Below are 19,466 nucleotides of genomic sequence, written 5' to 3' on the forward strand. Positions count from 1 at the left end.
ATCTTTGTCTTCTTGTCTTTCTCCGCCCAAAACCTCTTTTTTTCTGTTCAGATCAATGTGTTGTAGTGCAGTAGTTCACCACTATTTGTCTCCATGCGTATGCGTATGTGTATGTGTGCTTGTTTATTCCTGTCTGTCTGTCAGTCAGTCTCATTGGAGCGCCCAAATCAAGTCCTGGAGGGCCAAATTCAAGCCGCTGTTTTCTGTGACCCTCTTAATTAGGGGCTTGTTTTTTTTATTAACCTGGGGGAACAGGTGTGTGTTCCCTTCATCCAATTAGATCTCACAGCAGGACTACACTCGGGTACCCCTTATTTGAACGTATGACTGACAGACACTTCACCTTCCCAGAACGCGCTGCTCTTCTACGTCATCATCGATCTTTTCTCTCCCCTCTCAGAAAGTGACGTATCGGACCAAGCGGCCGGTGCAGGACCTGCGGGCCATAGCGGAGGTGGAGGGGAGAACAGTAAAGGGGGGGAAGAAGGCGGAGTGGGCGGAGCAGATCATCGTCCCCCCCCTCCCCCAGTCTCCTCTGGAAGGCTGTACTCTCATCAGTATCGAGTATTTCATCCAGGTCAGCAGTTTCAACACTGGCGGCTTCTCTTTTCGGTTTTTCTTCTTCTTTTTTTTTTTTTTAAGGATACTCATTGAAAATAATAATCGTTGGATTGGAGACAGTTGTCTCTGAAGGATAGGATGTTGTTATTTGTGGTTTTAGGTTGGACTTTTTTTTTTTTTTTTCCCTTGTTCTGTTTTATTTTTATTTTTTTTTTTTTTTGGTTTATGGTGGTGGGTGCTGTGTAGCTCAAAATGTTAAAATGTCGTCTCTGCTGACAGATTCCTTTTTTTTTTTTTTGTATGTGTGTAAAAGACCGATGTCAGAGTTAAAAGCGTTAAACATTTATGGAAATTCAGTTCACATTTCCTGTAGCTTTTGCTCATTTGCACATGCTCACCCACGCTGCCTCTGATATCTCTCCTGTCGTCCGCTCCCGTGCGTGGTCATTCTGTCATTTATTCATTTACATTCATGCGTTCGCTCACTCCATCCTCTCTCCTCCTTCCTCTTTTGTGTCTGCTCAGGTCTCTCTGAAGTACCCGGAAACTTTAATCACGTTACCCATCCACATCGGAGACATCGCCGTCGACACCACGCGTCCGGCCCCCTCCCGACACGCCCCGCCCACCCCAGCACCCCGCGTTCCGGCCAGTTCGCCCAATCCTACCTCTGGTTCTGGTTCTGGTTCTGGTTCTGGTTCAAGCCCCAGTCTCCCCCCGAGACCCGCCCCCAAGCCCAGACCTCGCAGTTACCACGCCTCCCCCAGTGCCCCGCCCGCCGAGCTGCCCCGAGTTGAGGCGAGCGGTACCCGGAACGAGACGGTCCCCAACAAGAGTCACTCTCAGCGGGGCGCCTCGGGGCCCCTGACTCCCAACGCTTTCAGTTACACCCCGGGCGCCTTTCCAGCCGCCCCTCGCCCGGGCAACGCCTCCGCGCCCCAGTTTTCCGTGTCCACTGGCGCCACCATACCCTTCTTTGCGGAGGGCAATGCCACGCCCGTCCCGCCAGACTATAGGAGCTCTGCTTACCCACATGGTGAGGACGCTTCACATTTCTAATATTTTACATTAATAAGTGTCACGAAGTATCGTCTGTAAGGCCTGGAGACTCAAGTTAAATCTTTATTAATGGTGCTACCCATAGGCCAAAACTTTTTTTTACAATTATTGGTTTAGTATCATGGTAAACAGTGCACGTAGAGTCATTGGGTGGCAATGCTTATTAATAAGCAGTAATGACAGTCTTATGAAGCAGAGTTGTGCTGTGGTCTGTTTATTTGGACTGGGGACTCAAAACTCATCCAGGAGTTTTCTGCAGTAACTGCTCCAGCACTGATATAACTGAAAATAGAAAAGCAAGGTCTAGACCCATGTTAAACAGTGCACATTACTGTCTGATGGATTGTTTGCAGTTTAACAGTAAAACACTGTTCTTCTGAATCTCGCCTATTCCCACACCAGCTGACCGTGGCCTTGAGTACACAGGACCCCAATTGACCAAGTTCCTTCAATTGTCTGTGTGTTTGAGTGTGTGAGTGTGTGTCACTCAGGGTCAGGATTGCCAAACTTAAATTTTGGTTTTGACCGATGGTACTTTCCACTTTTATGCACATGAGGGAAATTATTATTATTTATTAAGTAATTAATTAATTTATTCATTTTTTTTTTTTACTGGCACTGGTGACACAACGTGTAATGCAACAGTAGGTTTGCATTCATCCTTGTCTGAAAAGCGGGGGCTGTTTGATTTGGTAGCGCAGCTAAATTTACATTCAGTGTCCTCTGACATTTTTGACTGCCAGCCTCACTAACATGCATATACTCTTGTTAGTCAGTGCATGTCAGTGTTTAGGGGTGTGTGTGTGTGTGTTTGTGTGTGTGTGAGAGAGAAAGAGATCAGTGGCTGTAGTAAAAAAGCATTTCTATTCAAACCATTCATATACCTATTCGTTGTAAGAAAAGCAATTGAATTCTAGGTCGCAGGCTGTTGTTGAATAGTTGACCAAGCATTCAGTTTGTTTCTTTAATGAATCTGATGTTCTACCCTGGCAGAGCAGTGTAAGCTGCGTGTATCTTATGTTCTAATTACACAACTCTGCTCCTTTCTCCTTCAGAACCTCCTCCGTCCTATGAAGAGAGCTTCACAAACACTTAAAGGAAGAAGAACAGACAGAAAACTAACAAAACGGACACTGAAGATCAGCTACACTCCTCCTCTATCACTTTTTTTTAAAAAAAAAATCGCTGTCATTTATATTTGTTTGTTTGTTTGTTTGTTTGTTTGTTTTTCCCCTTACTGTGATATTAGTACTACTGAGAGCATGTACCAGATCTGTGCAGAAACACACACACACACACACACACACACACACACACACACACCAGCAGCGTCGCTACGGGGTTCTGATTTTGATAATGGAAAACTGTTTCTCTTAAACAATACAAATGGCATCTGTGATGCTCACCGTGCACCTACGGTTCCTCTTTCTTTCTTTTTAACCACTGCCAAGTCATTTCCCTTTTTTTCTTTTTTCTTTTTTTTTTTTTTAATGGTATTGTGGCTGTTGTGTTTTCTTTGTTTTTATTTCAGATTTGTAACGGCTCATTGAGAACTGAATATCTTACAGAAAATTCTTCTTTGACGCTGAACACTTCGAAGTGTTGAACAGCTGATATTTGATTGGAGTTTAGTAGAATATTTCACAGGTCCGTTCTGGAAACTGGACCAAAAAAAAAATTTACCTTTTTTTAAATCTTCTTTGATACATTTACTGTCTAAATGTTTTATGTTTTTAAATGTAACTATTTTTTCTTGAAATATTGTATATCTTATGCTACTTTTATGACTACCATTGTATTTATTTTCCCTTGCCGCAGATGTTTCTCTCAGACTACTGAAGCACACAAAGTAGTTAACATTTGTTTGTGCGGAGGTTCATGTGTAATATTTTCAATTTAATCTGCAGTGTACAGTTAAATAAAATGAGATCTGAATATCTGTCTTGAGTTTGTGCACTCTCTCATTCATAGTTAGTCTGGTTAATGTTTATAATATCCATTATTTGATATATTAAAACACAAAATAAACTCACATCTCAGAAACGTATGCAAGCACATGATAGGAGATGAGGAGAAGGAAGCCCTTTTTGAGAGAGAGAGAGAGAGAGCGCGACATGACTCCAGTGTATCATGAGATTAACGTGAAATCTGTTTGTGACAATGCAACTTTTCGACAACGGTAGAGCATCAGCGTCAGCTACTGGATAGCAAAAATACAGTTACAATGCATCCTCAGTTGTTACTGGGTTGATAAAAGTTTTGCTGAGCATGCGCGGGTGGAAGCCGTGGAGGGCTACCATCAGAGGGCGCGTTGCTGTCACATGACCACCGTAGAGCGCATGTTAAAAGAGGAGGAGAGAAAGGAAGGAGGAAGAGTGGTCAAAAACTTTTTTTTATTGTTGATACTTTACCCCTTGTTCTGAGATGGGATCTTTCAGAAGTTAACAGGTATGAATCTACACAACAATTCTTCGCCAGGCTAAGTCCCAGTCCTGTTCTGGTTTCCGTTTGGCGATTCACAATGACATGCTCTCGGCTTGAACAACAAAAGGTTCCATTTGGCTGTTCCCCTTTGCTTGGTTTCTTAGTGTGCCGAATTAGTGTGCAAAATTTGTTGTATGCACGTCGGGGTTTTTAATAGAATTCCATTAGATTCAGTAGAGTGTTCTATTAAAGAAACGTGCGGCCGCGTGAACTCCATTGAAACGTCAGAATTCCACGACAACAAAGCTCCGCAGTCACTGACAGTCCGTTAACGGAGAGCGTATACTCTATTCCTTTTCAAAGAACTGAGATGGTTTAGGACTGTTGTTATTGCACGAAAATGATAGAGCGCCAGCCATCGGTGCCGCTCAATCATGTACCTCATGTAGGGTAGTGATTATACCCCACATTAATCCACTTTGTTTACCTGAACACTGCTTAATAAAGAAAAAAAAAAAGTTGAGAGTTGTTAACTGCTCTGTGCAGGAGGCCTACCTAACCCTGTACACCTGGACCTGGTGAAGTATTTGCAGAGGCACTGATTGAGACGACCAGGAGTTGAGAGCCATGGCTAAGTCCAAAGGAACTGGTGAGTTCACTTGGTCATCTGTGGTCCACTAATCAGATTTCACATGGTCATTCAAAACACTTAACCAAGACAGTGCCCTGCTCCTGAAGTGGGACCGTAGAATGGAATATGAAGCTGTCTGAAGGCATCAAAAGAACTTCAGTTGTAACCTTTTCCTGTTGGTACTCCTTATCTATTCATACTGAATTTTGCACCTTTCCTGCATGGGTTGGTTTCTTGCCTTGGTTTGGAACTAGACATAAATTTCACTTTTTGGCCTAGGTGCGGACCGACCAGGGGGTCCCGCCAAGAGGGGTCGGAAACCCAAGGTCAGGTTGGAAGGAGGTGGACCACAGACCACCACGTCAGGGGTGAGGGGTAAGCAAGACCCCAATGGACCTCCTGCTACTGGTCAGAGAACCTCCACCACCTCCTCCTCCTCCTCCTCCTCTTCTTCAGGACCCATCTCAACCAGCAATGGAGATGCACACCACCTCAAACAAGACACGGTGACAGGGAATCCTCAAAACTCACAAGTTTTGACTGTAAACCCCACCGGGTTTGACGCAGGCAAGACTTTCCCAACTCCGTCTTCGGGGTTGCGAGGAGTAATAGACACTGGTAACCGAGGCACTGTGACTGGACCTGTGGAATCTGACACGGATCATTCTAGAACTCTGGTGCCTCCCCAGCCGCGTCTAGCGTGGAAAACGATGAGCAGGCCGGCGTCCGACCCAAGTGCGCTGAAGGTAACGTATTTCGGTCCCCCCCTTGTGTCCAATTTAGGGTTTATTGTGGTTTATTTTTGGGGTTGTGATTGATAAACAACAGATGCTACGGCAGCAGTTTAATTATAAACAGACTGCCCAGGGCTCTCGGTCTGACCCCACGCTCATTTGAACCCCCCTTGATGTTTTGACTGTAGTTGGTGGACGACTGATGTGCATAATTATGTCGTTTATAATCCAGACACAAAAATGTACCTTAAACTGTTTCATATCTGTGGTTTTAGCTCACGTGAGCTGTAATTTGTGACTGCGTTGATGAAAGTGATTTTCTTTTAAAAAAGTGTTTTCTGTTGGTGCAACAAAGCAGATTTTAAATAAGGGAACGAGCGTGTCAGCTCGACAGATGGAGGTGGAAAATTCTTTGCCCTCGCCGATATTTAAGTCACCCCAAAGTCAAAAAGGCCCCACAAAACCACAAACAGGTCAGTCACAATTCACCTCACACACGCTCTAACAGCCAACAGTCCTGTAAACCTTTTTTGATTTTTCTACTTCAAAATCAGTATCGTCTGAGACGAACGTAAAAGTTCACAATCAGCTGTCAAAATGTGACGTTTATTGTACATTGAGCGATTTTTTTTTTTTTTTTGGTCTGTTCTTGTTTTCAAACTACAGCGTTTTGACATTAAAATGAGCAGAAATAGCACACAGCTTTACGTGTTTTACAGTATCCAGGAAAAAGAAAAGGAAAATGGGGTTGTATAATTTTGTCCCCAAGAAGAAAACCAAAGCCACAAAAGGCCCGAGCCCCCATCAGTCTTCCACCAGGGCTAAGGTAAAGCTCCTCTGAGGGGACTATAGGGTTATCCATTACATAACCATCATACATGATTCTATTATTTTCCAATGATCTCGTGCTATTTGACATTAAGTCCATTGTGATGCATTAGAGGAGCAGTCAATTGGATATGATGTCCATTATGATACGTCAGTGACACATTCCTGAATACAGGTCACAAGGCCATGTTATGTTAAAGTGTTGATACAAGGCTGATTTTGAACTTAATTAACTTCATCAAAACCTGCACAGCAGTTAAGGTCATTATTACTGTCGTTTATAATGGTAGCATAGTGTGTGATGTTGATATGTTGTTGTTTTCCTGATCGATGTCAATACACGTCTTTGATAACCGGACCGTTTAGGAGCGTGTGAGAAATGAAGAACGCTGCACGTTGTAAGTAAAGGTAAGAAACCGCAGGAACCGTGAGCCTTTTGTTTTTCTCTGCCAGCAAGGAACGTTGCAGTCCAATCAAGCCAAAGGAGTCCAGATCTCACTGGAAGAGGCCTTTAAAGCCAGAAAGGATTCGGAAAGACAGGAGCAGCAGGCAGGAAGGACGGAGAACGGAGGGAGAAAGGAAGAAAAGACTCAGGATGGACGCTTGGAGGAGTACACGGAGCTGCCTTTACACACCTTGGACCTGAAAGCACAGGAGAGTTTATTCACCAGCATACGCACAGGTCAGTCCCCAGGTCAAATTATACAGCTTAGACCTGAAAGCGCGGGTCAGTCTGAGGTCAAATGACACATCTTAGACCTGAAAGCGCGGGGTCAGCCTGAGGTCAAATTGCGCACCTTACACTTGAAAGCGCAGGAGAGCTAATTCTCCTGCACAGGTTAGTCTGAGGTCAAACTGACGGTGGAAGACGGTCGATTAGTTTGACGTGGATTCAGGAGCTCTGCACTCAGATTATTATTCAGCTCTTGTTTGTTCAACAGTTTAAAGCACAAGTTTTTTTTTTTTATTTTATGAATTTTTTTTTTTTGGTAATGGCTTCTCCAGCTTGGTAACTTTACATATTTTTGTAACTAATACAGACTTTTTTCTGAAGTCAGTGGAAAGTTCTACCCTTGCTGTAGATTTTGTTGATTTTAAATATTTGTTGATATTTTGTTGATGTTGTGCAGGTTTGCCTGAGAATAAGGAGAACATGGAAGTGGATGATGTCCTGGACCTGCCCCTCTGCAGCTGTAGGATGGAGACGCCCAAATGCCAGGACACGCTGGCACTGGCAGAGGGCAAATGCATGGCAGTCGAGAGTGTGGATGGAAAGGTACTGTACATACAGAGAATCTGTCGTCCTAGCTGCTCATGGAGTCTTCTCTTCTCTTCTCTTCTCTTCTCTTCTCTTCTCTTCTCTTCTCTTCTCTCTTTCTGTCTTTCTCTCTGTAACACTATGGAAGTGATTCTTACATGTTCTTTGCCTGTAAAGGGTCTTTAAAGACTTTTTTTAATTTAGAACGGCCAGGAAAAAACTACCTTTCCTCTCTCTCTCTTTCCCCGCTGCAGCTGAGCTTGTGTCGGAAGGTCATCCTGAAACAGGAAATGATGCGTCCGTCCAATCGGATCGGATTGCTGGTTCTGTGTGAAGACCATCGGGCTGGCATGGTGAAACACCAGAGCTGTCCAGGCTGCGGGTTCTTCTGCCGGGCGGTGAGTGAAAGGCCGGCGGTCCTGATTAAGATACACATGCCTGCAAACAGAATACTGACATTGTGTTTAATAACTTTGTTCGGGAAGTTGTTTGACATTATGACATCACAATCTAAACATTGTTCTTTTTGATACTAGCTAAACATTCTTTTTTTTTTATACTAGCTAACATAGAAATATGACTGAATTCTCACATGCTGTACGTGGTTCTCATCACTCTTGGTACTCTCTGGTACTCTCCTGATGCTTTCTGTTGTGATTTGGCTCAACATGTGTCATTGATTGTTTCAGTCAGTTTTTCATATCTGAAGTCTCTCTATTTAAACTGTATTGGCTACATGGTAGATGCAGATTTATACATAGACATAATAAATTATTACAACATTAAATCTCAAACTTTTTTTCCCCCTCTTCTTTTTCAGGGGACCTTCATGGAGTGTAAGCCAGATGGGAACATCTCTCATCGGTTTCACAGAAGCTGCGCTCCTGTGGTCAGGGGACAGCTGTACTGCCCCCACTGTGGGGAGGAGGCTAGTCAGGCTAAAGAGGTCACCATCGCTAAGCCCGACCCCGTTATCACCCCGACGACGGTTGCCATGCCTACGGTCAAAACGGTCATAGCTCAAGCAGAGTATGTTCAGTTTGGATGCTCGGTTTCTCAGTGGCTGGGTCGCGAAGTCCGCTTTTTGGGTTTGCTGATTGGTTTATTATCTGCTCGCTGTAGCTTTGATTTGATTGGCTAGGTTTGTGGAAGTTCAACCAACCAGAGAAAGAGTTAATGGAGACTTTTCATTGGGAGTTGTTCGTGAGCTTATAATGATGTCTCACGTCAATCAGGTCAAAGGTGCAACCAGTACCTGTTCCAGCAGAGCAGGAACCAGTCAAAGAGACACTGGAGAACGTTCTGGAAGCCCTGGAGGATGGAGCGTAAGACGTGCATCTAATATCTTCATGATTTACAGTCTAATAAATCTACATGCAGTTTAAGCAGATCAGCTCTCTTTTTAAGCAAGGCTTTTTAATGGTTCATTTTGTCCCCACCCCCTTTTTTTTGTTAAAGGTATATGAAATCCAGATTTCCCCCAAGCCGCCTGTACGCTTATGCCAAGCAAGGAGAACTCCAGAACGTCATGCATCTGCTTGGTGCGAATAAACCAGAATCTCTCTGTCCCCTTCAAACGTACATCACACTCTCAAAGTCGATCTGAAGTCTCAGGAACTGATCAATGTGTCTTATAGCCCAGAAGCCACTGACAGTATTGACAACAGTCACCAATATTCTTATCGATTAAAGATATAATCAGTATAATGTATTGTCACCCAATACATTATGTTGATTAAGTGACATGATGGAGACATAATGTGTGTGTGTGTGTGTGACGCAGTAAGTAATATTGTTTAGCCTAGAATGCCACTGAATGCTTTCCTCCATTACTAGTGGTCCTGTGCCGCTCTTGGATTCAAAATGTCTTAGAATCCAACTATTTTGGGATGACATTGTGTTCTTACTGTAGAAACGGTTAAGGACCAGGCTTCACGTATATCAAGTGTCTCGGATCAGTCTCATCTAGGTCCATATGGCTTTATTTGTTAGCATTATGAAAAGGTAAAAACTGATCCTGGGTCAGAGGCCTGCGTTATGCTGAACAACAGGTGTGTGTTGTGTCATTCAGTAGAAGGAGTGGACCCTAATCTGAAGATGGAGAACGAGAGGAGAAGAACGCCCCTTCACGCTGCCGCCGCTGAGGGACACACGCAGATCTGCCATATACTGGTTCAGGTAGCGCTGAGAACCAAACCACCGCACTGAGTTAATGCTCATGTTGTGCTTTAATCAGGGCTACAAAAAAAACCCCTCAGGATTACAAACTTATCTTAATGCTATAGCACCATAGTGGAAGTTTCTGAAATTTTTTTTTTTTTTTTTTCCATTAACCTTTTTACTGATGTTCCGTATCTAAACGCTGCTGTGAAGTGAGCGTCTCTCACTTAGCACCTCTAGTTTTATACAGGTTTATTTTAAAGGCTTTCTGGTTAAAGTTACATGTTACTTTATTTCTCCATTTTTTTTTATTTTTCACATTTTTGAACCTGCGAATATACAGTTAAAATTGATATCTCACACGTTTTCAGTTTTCAGTGATATACCTATGTCTGCGGTGACCCCTTCAAATCTCATGTGTGTGGTATAAAAAGTCTTTGTAGAATGAAATGAAATGCAAGCCGTAGAGCTGAGAGGTTTTGAGTCGCTCTCTCTCTCTGTGTCCTGTGCCAAGGCGGGTGCTAACCTGGACATGTGTGACGCTGATCAGAAGACCCCCCTGATGGAGGCATGCGAGAACAACCAGCTAGAGACGGTGCAGTACCTCCTGAAGGCCGGAGCTTCAGTGGGTCATAAGGTCAGTCACGCACACGTACCTGTTGGAAGTATAACTATTGTAAAACGTGACTGAAGAAATGGGGACGTGTGCAGTTAGCCAGTGAATGGATTGTTCTGTGGCTCAATGGAAGCTTGGATTAGCAAAGTTGGAATCAGTTAAAGCCAGGCCTTCTTTAGGATGATTAAAAAGATGTTTTTGGGATAAATGTATTGAGGCCCGTCGCTGCAAGAGAAAATCCCCGTATGACTGTAATGCTGGTACCCATTTGGGATCGGCTGATGTAAATAACAATGCACATGTTTGGTATAAAAAGTAGGCCACATTACTAACACACTGGAAATGCGGAAATCTAAAGTCTAAAACCAATCTACGTTTGTCTGCATGCCTTAAATGTGTCATTGACACATGTTAGGATTTGAGAGGGTCCACGTGTTTGCATATGGCGGCTCGGGGTGGACATCTACGCGTACTGCAGACTCTCCTCTCCACTACCTCAGTCAACGTTAACTGTAAGGTAATGCCTAATCAGACTGAATTGGCACCAGTGAAGCAGCAGAGCATTATATTGGCATCTATCCATTGTCTGAGGTTCTGTGGATTTGTTTATGACATCACTGGCTCCGCCTTCAGTTTATTCAAATGAGTTACCAGTTCTTTGTTCCTATTTGTCTGCAGGATGATGGTGGGTGGACCCCCATCACTTGGGCAACGGAAAATGGTCACAAAGAGCAGGTGAAGCTACTGCTGTCCAAAGGTGCTGATGTTCATATGAGAGACAAGGTGTGAGATGGTGAAAACCAAATTCATTTTACTCGATTGTGTGTATTTGAATCTTTTGTGGTGTTCAAAGCTATCGCTTGAGGTGTGAGGGAATACTTTATACTTTTTTATATGATTTTGAAACATTGATTGTTTATTAAAATTGGAAGAACATTTTGCAATCAGTTTGCTGTCTGTTTTTTTTTCTCACAAATTTCCTTTTAATCTCTTACAAGATATGATCAGTTTTGTCTCATGTCTCCTTACCTCTTACAGTTTTGCTAGTGTTTTACTTGATGTTTGTTTATGAATTGATGTTTTTCCTGTTCTCAGGAGGAGAATATTTGTCTGCACTGGGCAGCTTTCTCCGGTTCTGATGACATCGCTCAGCTTCTGCTAGAGGCCCGATCCGATCTCCACGCCACAAACATCCACGGAGACTCTCCACTTCACATCGCTGTGCGGCAGAACCAACTGGACTGTGTGATGTGAGTGGAACCAGTTTGAACCTGAGCAATGCACCACAAAAAAATGGTTCAAATGCCCCATGTACTTCTATGCTTGTAAATTCATTTCAGCCGCTCAGTTTAGACCGATGCCCAGACGAAACCTTGAACGTATTTTCAAAACAATAACTGATAAGCGATTCTCGTACCCTTCAGACTCTTTCTGTCTCGCGGAGCGAACGTGAACCTCCGAAATCGCGACGGGGAGATGCCTCTGGACTGCTGCACCCCCAACTCTAAAATCTGGACTGTTCTTAGCACCAATAAGAAACTGACCGATGCCAGACGAGGGAGGGACACAAAGGTAGAAAGGGTCCTCTGTAGGTTGGTGTTGTATTTTAACTCTTACCATCTCACTGTAAACTTCATCCCATTCTTTACAGACTGATGCTGTATTGTTTTGCTTGGATTTTTGCATTTCCCACAGAACTTTTGTATTGTATTTTAAGTGGAAAATTGTACCTGTTATCAGTAGAACAAACAATGGAACACCAGGTATAAATTCCACTCTCATAAACTTTTTTTTTTTTTTTTTTACCATTTTGTTTGTTTTCTTCTTTTTCTCTCTCTAATTACCAGTGAAGTTTGTCTTGAATGTGCTCGTTGGTGAAAGCAGTGGAATCTTCACTTGCTCCTGTTTGTGGTTAAAATACAGTGGCCGTCCCGTCAAACGTCTTTCTTTTATTGTGTTTTTTTTAGGGACATTTCACGGGGTTATGAGGAGGTACCTGTGCCCTGCGTGAATGGGGTCGACCACGAGTCCTGTCCAAACAACTTTAAATACGTCCCTGAAAACTGTTTTACCACCCAGGTGAACATTGACGAAAACATCACACATTTACAGGTAAGAGACCCACATATTAACAATGCCAAACACGCTTGGTTCACATATCCGTCTAGAGTTTAGGAGGTTTTTGTTTTGATGGAATGAATGGCTCCTGGCGAAAATGGTAACACACATCGGTCCTGAATATCACCTGTTGTGTTTCTAGGCATTCTCATGGTGAAAAACTCAGTAGAGTAAATCAGACATGGGTAAAGTGAGTGTGTCATTGTATCAACGTGATGTGTGGTGTATTAATGCTTTAACTTTCTCCTGATGAAGCACTGCACATGCAAAGATGACTGTGCCTCCAGCAGCTGTATATGTGGACAGCTCAGCATGGGACGATGGTATGATAAGGTAAAAAAAAAAACAAAACAAAACAAAAAAACTTTTATGTATGTATTATATAATTTTTTTTTAATATTTCCTTTATGCTTTATATGCCTGTGATTCTGATTGATCCATATGTTCACAGGGTTGTAGCATTTATGATCCAGCATTGCACAGTCATGTTCTATTACTGTTGCTTTTCCTTTGGTTTTTTTTTTCTGTTTTTTGTTTTTTTTTTGTTTTCAGAATGATAAAGAACAGTTGCTGTTGTTTTGACAGTTGTAATTTGGGGGATTTGAGTTTTTTTTTTTTTTGTTTTTGTTTTTGTTTTTTATGACTCACATATGTCACTGATGGGTAACGCTGCCATTTTATTGTCTAGGACGGCTGCCTGTTACCGGCGTTCTCTCGGGAAGACCCGCCTTTCCTGTTTGAGTGTAACCACGCCTGCACATGCTGGAGAACCTGTAGGAACCGTGTGGTGCAAAACAGACTTCGGTAACGTGGCCCCCTGTCAAACAGACTTTCAGATTTACAATTCAGTCAGCTTCAGGAATTAATTATATTAATGGAAGTCCCCCCCCCCTCCCACCTGGTTCATTCGTTTGAAAGACATGCTGAAAAGACTGTTGTAAATTACATTAATTTATGCTCTACTGGCGCATATTTTTGGCAAAAATTGCTTTTGAATCATATCGGAGAAATGCACATGTTGCTGACTGGCTTACTGGCGGTGTGTTTTGCTAAAACTAAAAAAATTTCAAGGCTCTCCCAGAAGCAGTGACATGTTTGTGACTAAGTGTGGTGTTTGCAACCTATCAATTAATGCCACGTTATTCATTTCTCATACGCAAATGACATTAGTAAATCTTTACCTCAGTGCTGCACACGGCTCAACGCCGATTTTTTTTTATCGCCAGGGTCCGACTGCAGGTGTTCCGAACGGAGAGGATGGGCTGGGGAGTCCGAGCTTTGCAGGACATTCCCGAGGGAACGTTTGTGTGCGAGTCAGTATCATCCAGAGACTGGGCCGAAACCAGACCCCCCTCCCCTCCCCCAAAGAAATGTCTGAATTTGCTTCGAAATCATGAGAATAAAACCGAATCATTTCTGTTAAGATAAGAGTGCTTCTTTTGAGATGTGTGTTAACCAATGCAAATTTATTGAGAATAGGGGAAAGTTGTAATTTTTAACCTGTTTGTTATTAATGTTGGCTCACCGGGGTCTTATCTTAGTTCTTCCATGTTAACCAGCATATTACTGAAATTGTTTAAAATTGTTCATCTCTCAGTTGTTCAATCTTTTTTGTTTCAGAGGAGATTGTTTTGAGCATTGTTTAGATATTGTTTAGATATGTTTGGAATCCTTCCAGAAAATGGACTTTATGGACTTGTAAAAGATATGCAGGTTTTAATAACTCCCAGTTAAGATACGGAACTACCGCTCAGCTCAGACACTGGGATCTAACCAAACTTCAAATGTACAGGAGGAAAATCTTAGACCCATAATGAATGTTATGAATTATTTATCCACGTTGTATGCTATGGTAATGTGGTCTAAAATTACTCTGGCCGATGGCTCTTTTTGTTCGCAGGTTCGCGGGAGAGATTATTTCAGACGGAGAAGCCAACATCAGGGAGAATGACTCTTACATGTTCAGCCTGGAAAATAAGGTGATTGATCTGTATGGAATGTCATGCTATGAAGCTTTGATGTGTTTTCAGAGGTGAACAATGGGCTTCTTCTTTTTTTTTTCTTTTCTCTCTCTCTTTTTTTTTTTTTAATTCACATGCTTGGCCAAAAGGAGGTGCTATAGAACACATGTTTGCGCAGAGAGATCACTGTCTAAATCAAGGGTGCCCAAAGCTAGTTCTGTAGGACAAGACATTTGACCTGACCTTAAAATTCAGTTTTTTTCTTTTTTTTTTTTTTTCTTTTTTTTCCGACTTGAGCAACAGATGTGTGCGCTCTTGAGCCAACCAGAGACTACAGTGGTTGGATTGGCTTTGATATGGAAACCAGCCGGATTTGAGCATTCCAAAGTTAGAATTGGGCAACCCTAATCTGATCCAGTTCATTAGACGCATTAAACCCCTTCCCATCCCATATGCTCTGTTCAACATAGCCTGAGCCCAAAAGTATCTAATCCAACTATTCACCCCTTCTGGTTAACAGTTTATGAAATCTACAATGGTTGCTGGTTTTCTAGTCTGGGAATAACATGGAAGGAATCTTAAAGCAGTTATTGAAATTTTGCATAATTTAAAACTTAAGTTAGGTTCTTCTTGTCAGAGTGTGTCATGGGTTTTGGACACTGTTCTCCAGGTTGGTGAGGTTTACTGTGTGGACGCCCACTTCTATGGCAACGTCAGCAGGTTCATCAACCATCTGTGCGAGCCCAACCTCTTTCCTGTCCGAGTCTTCACCAAACACCAAGACCTGCGCTTCCCCCGCATCGCGTTCTTCTCCAGCAAACCCATCCAAGCTGGAGATCAGCTCGGGTGAGGAACCATTCATCCATTCAGTCTCTCTGTTCGTCCACTCATCCATCCATCCATCTGTCCGTCCATCCATCTTTCCATCCATGGTCTGATTGTCTGACTTACCTTTTCTCTCTGTCATCCGATCAGGTTTGATTACGGAGATCAGTACTGGGAAATCAAGAGCAAGTACTTCAGTTGTTTGTGCGGCTCCTCAAAGTGCCGACATTCGACGACCAGCGCCGCCCAAAGCCGAGATGACAGAGTCAAACCTTCGACACAAGTCGCTCTCACCCAGTCAGCCACCATCAACCCCTGAGATGAGCCTTCATAAGGACCCGGGAGACTCACGGGGAGTTTACACACTTCATCAGGCCATCCAGACCCCATCGTATATTCTGTTATGACAGAGACTGTTGGACTGCTCTTTGGCACCGCGGCGTCTCTATGGAAGCTACAGTCGCTCTTATCAAGCATTTTTTGTTGGCGTAATTTGCTTTTACTGGACCAGATGAATTTTTAGACTGGTTAAGGGGGTATAATAAAATTATATGGCATGATGAATTTGTTTTTAACTTTGCCAATACTCTCACATGCTGGTGTGGAAAGAAAAAGTCATTGTTTTCAGCACCTCAGCGGGTTTCCGTTTTTTTTTTTCCCCTAAATTGAAGAGATCATTGGTACAGCTAAGATTCAAATGTATTTTAAGGTGACTGCAATAACTAAAATGAACCCACTTGTTTTTATTCTCATTGGGGGAGAAAAAGTGAGATTGTGTAGAGACTCAGAACTCTTAAATGTATTTTTTTATTTTACAAATTTTGTAACGATGATGGTTATAATAAAGAATGATTTGAAAAAAAAATTAAGATTCATCAAAAATATGTCCAGTGAGTGAAAGATTTTAATACACTTGGTGTCGTCAAAAGCTATTAAGAAATCGAGTTTTATTGGACATCCCTGGTGGATCTTATTTCTGAGGGCCATTAAAAGACCATTTATTCTCTAGTTGTAATTCTTGGGCTCAGGGCGCATTGATGCTTCCACCAGACGACTGCAACGAGAATAAGAAATGTTGTGAAACGTGTGTATCGCGTTTTAAAAATGATAAACAATAATATGGTTGAGGACGTTATCAGAAAAGTCACTCACCAACCGCGAGAGGCTGTCCTGATTTACCCCACCCGGTTCCACCCCTCTTTCCCAGGGGACTTTCACCCTCCTTGCGAAAGATGGAAATGAAAAGATTTCTCTTCAAATCCGCCCCGCTGGCTGCGGACAATCTTTAACGACTTAGCTTTGACGACTTTCGACTATAGCTTACCGATGTTCGCCTGGCAGTTGGTTTGAGAGAAATTGCACACTCAGAGCCTTTCGGTAACGTCTCAAGACGTTATTCGTTTTTTTCCCCTTTCGTCCTCCTGCCATGGATACTGTACGGCACAGGTGGAACCACTGACAGGCTGCTCTTGGGTCACGTGATCAGATTCAGAAGAAGCAGCGGCTGCAGAAATTGGTTAAATTTTCATTGCCAAACGGAAATAGAAGTGCCAGTCTTGTTTTCCCCCTCCCTTTTTCTTGGTTCAAGTAACACGGACATCAGATCAACGGGTCACGAAGGATATTGTTTCTCAGAGGAAAGACAGATTATTGATTTAAGTATGTGACAGCCGAAAGGTCCGCAACAGCATCGCTGGCAAAAAAAAGAAACAGAGGATCCCCCCCCAAAAAAAGGAAGAAAGAAAGATACATCTGCGATTTTGACTGCATTCAAATGCAACACAGTTCGCATGCATGCCCGGACCTTTTGGCGTTTCTGCTGCATGATATATCAACTTGGTTTTATACAAGTGACTGAGGAAACATTGTCATCGCTGGGTAGTATGAGGTCCCTCTTGGATGGATTGTGTAATGTGGAAAGATGAACTTTATCCGTCAAATCGACATATATTGTTTGAGTGTTTGTATGGAATTGTTCGGGGGAAGATGTTGAACATTTATCTGGCGGAAATAATCTTATACTGAGGAAGACTATATTTTTTATTGTTGTTTTAGAGGCTGTAATATAATTTTTTTTTTTTGGATGCCAGGCTTATACCGATGAAACCTCGTGGCTGGGACTACATCGTACGTTGTGATGCTTCGTCTCTACGCTTCATCTGGTGTCAGTTTTGATTTCTACTCTCAGATCTGCGCGTTTCTAGAATGGCTCGATTCGAAGATGATCTACCGACCCGCTGTGGAGGTGGGGGTACTCCATCGGGTCCTGGGAGAGGGGCAAACCGGCAGGGAGGCCCCCCAGGCGGACCAAGAATGTACAAGCAGACGATGGCCCAAAGAGCTCGGACTATGGCCATATATAACCCCATACCAGTCAAACAGAACTGTCTCACTGTCAACCGATCCCTATTCATCTTTAGCGAAGATAACATCATACGAAAATATGCAAAGAAAATTACCGAATGGCCATATCCTTCCATGTCCTACATGTTTTAAACATGAGAGCTTTTTAAAGTGGTGTAATATTTGAAGTATTTATTTTCAAGATTTCACAATCAGTTTATCAATCAAATATGTGTTTGCGGGTTGAATATTTAAATTCTTAAGAGTGTGGAATGTAACAGCTATTGTTGTGAATTACGGTCAGTAACCGAAGAACGAAAATGTTTGTTTATTTAATAGCTCAGTGTTGTTGAGCAAGAAGGCACAAAAGATGCTGAATAGACAAAGTGGTTGTGAGTCGAACATCCACACATCGGGAGAAACGCACTGCTTATCACAGAAGCACACAAGTGCAGTGGTAGCGGGGTGTTGTCTCCGTGACACGCTAAGGGAAACAAACAGCTAGACGAGAGATGCTCCAAACAGCATACCTCCTTTGACAAAATACATACGCTGCCGTTAGTTTCGTAGGTGCCTAAACTATTCAACAACTCTTTAATTTTGAATCGTAGATACATTTCAATGTATAATCCCCTGTTGCAAGCTCCAAAGAACCCGTTTTTTCCCCTCGTATCAAGTGACTGCAGTATCGATCCGTGTGATTCAGACAACGGAGCCTCTGGTCGCTCCTAGCAACCAAAACAGTTTTTGCATTAGACTAAATTACTGCTGGGTCCCAGATGGCTTGCCAATGGGAATTTCACCAGCAAATGGCGCAAAATGTTGTAGTTACCGTAAACGGTCCTTTGCATATCACTTCTCATGATTCTGCTGCGTTATCTGTGCACACAAACCATTCAAAGGATAGCATGATTGATACGTGGTGCACGGACTATGAGGGAAAATGTATGATTTGCATACACTAATTTTAATTGCCGTTTAAATGATACTACGACTCACATTGTGTTGGTTTAACCAAGAGTCCATTACGGTATCACGGAGTTTCACCGTTAAAACGTGCTGTCAGTGCATTTTTGAAGACGGCAAATGCAAAGCATCCCAAATTTTGGCTCAACTATCCCGCTCAGGAAGACGTTTGATGATCTTTTCGTATGCTCCTACCATAATATGATTTGTGTATGAACATTAGGCTATGGGTTTATGCGTTTGTTATCATGTCATCAGGTTAACACCGTTAACAATAGCTCTGTCTGTCGGAGCTTATTTATCTGCGAAGAAAAAGTTTTCAGCAATGTTTTCAACATGATTGCACCGCGTGTGTGGGATCTGGCAATATCCCTCCCCAAGGTGCTGAACTCACCCACGCGCTCAACCCGTTTCACAGAACAACGGCAAACACAGAGAGAAAAAGCCGGGACAGCCCAATAAACAACAGCAGACAGGATTTCCACGTAGGCGTTAAAGTAAAGCTACAGCTCTCAAGAGTAAAAAAATACAAGTCGATTCTTATTTTAACAGGAATCACATTTGCAACGAGACAAATACGAATAACCCTTCTGCTGCTGGTTTGGCTGGCAAACTTCACAGTATATAAATCCGTCTGTGAAACTGATGTTTGTTTGTTTTCAGTTCCATAAGCAGAATGGAATCAAAATCGGTTTTATGGATAAACTGAACAAACTGAAGAATTACACTGAGCAAATATTCACAAAGGTTGATACTCTGGAGCCTCCAAACATCTAACATTTAACATCTTGCTTCTTCTGATAAATCTTGGCCCGTGAGCATGTGGTTGCGTAACCCTTTGACATTTTCTCTCGTCTCTCAATCTTTCTGATCAAACCTCTTCCCCCCCATGACGCAGCTGCGTTCTGAGGGTTGCCTCAGGGGATAATTACCGTCCAGTCCTTCGCGAGACTTGTGAGTGACGCAGTTCAGCCGTTTGTTT

The 19,466-nt window shown here is 42.7% G+C and overlaps 3 protein-coding genes across 3 annotated transcripts in view; all 3 read left to right on the plus strand.

Moving 5' to 3' along the window:
* arrdc1a (arrestin domain containing 1a) overlaps positions 1-3,087 on the plus strand; it is an 11,081-nt gene extending 7,994 nt beyond the window's left edge. The window contains exons 6-8 of the mRNA XM_030791482.1: positions 401-577; positions 1,087-1,597; positions 2,676-3,087. Of these exons, the coding sequence (XP_030647342.1) occupies positions 401-577; positions 1,087-1,597; positions 2,676-2,716 (729 nt within the window). The 3' untranslated portion in view covers positions 2,717-3,087. The remainder of the gene's footprint in view (positions 1-400; positions 578-1,086; positions 1,598-2,675) is intronic.
* A 932-nt stretch (positions 3,088-4,019) lies between these two features.
* ehmt1a (euchromatic histone-lysine N-methyltransferase 1a) lies at positions 4,020-15,967 on the plus strand. Its single transcript, XM_030791481.1, has 24 exons — positions 4,020-4,068; positions 4,591-4,693; positions 4,955-5,421; positions 5,768-5,882; positions 6,129-6,235; positions 6,706-6,919; positions 7,368-7,513; positions 7,750-7,893; positions 8,316-8,546; positions 8,768-8,820; positions 8,954-9,036; positions 9,567-9,673; positions 10,170-10,292; positions 10,687-10,788; positions 10,950-11,054; positions 11,367-11,521; positions 11,696-11,863; positions 12,239-12,383; positions 12,645-12,722; positions 13,078-13,193; positions 13,616-13,702; positions 14,290-14,368; positions 15,021-15,196; positions 15,326-15,967. Exons 2-24 carry the CDS (start codon positions 4,672-4,674, stop codon positions 15,492-15,494), a joined length of 3,192 nt encoding a protein of 1,063 aa, XP_030647341.1. The 5' UTR covers positions 4,020-4,068; positions 4,591-4,671; the 3' UTR covers positions 15,495-15,967.
* Positions 15,968-17,380: 1,413 nt separating this feature from the next.
* Positions 17,381-19,466, plus strand: part of cacna1ba (calcium channel, voltage-dependent, N type, alpha 1B subunit, a) — a 90,711-nt gene continuing 88,625 nt past the window's right edge. The window contains exon 1 of the mRNA XM_030791761.1: positions 17,381-17,643. Coding sequence (XP_030647621.1) covers positions 17,381-17,643 — 263 coding nt within the window. The remainder of the gene's footprint in view (positions 17,644-19,466) is intronic.

This window comes from Chanos chanos, chromosome 14 (assembly GCF_902362185.1).
Source record: "Chanos chanos chromosome 14, fChaCha1.1, whole genome shotgun sequence".
Lineage (NCBI taxonomy): Eukaryota > Metazoa > Chordata > Actinopteri > Gonorynchiformes > Chanidae > Chanos > Chanos chanos.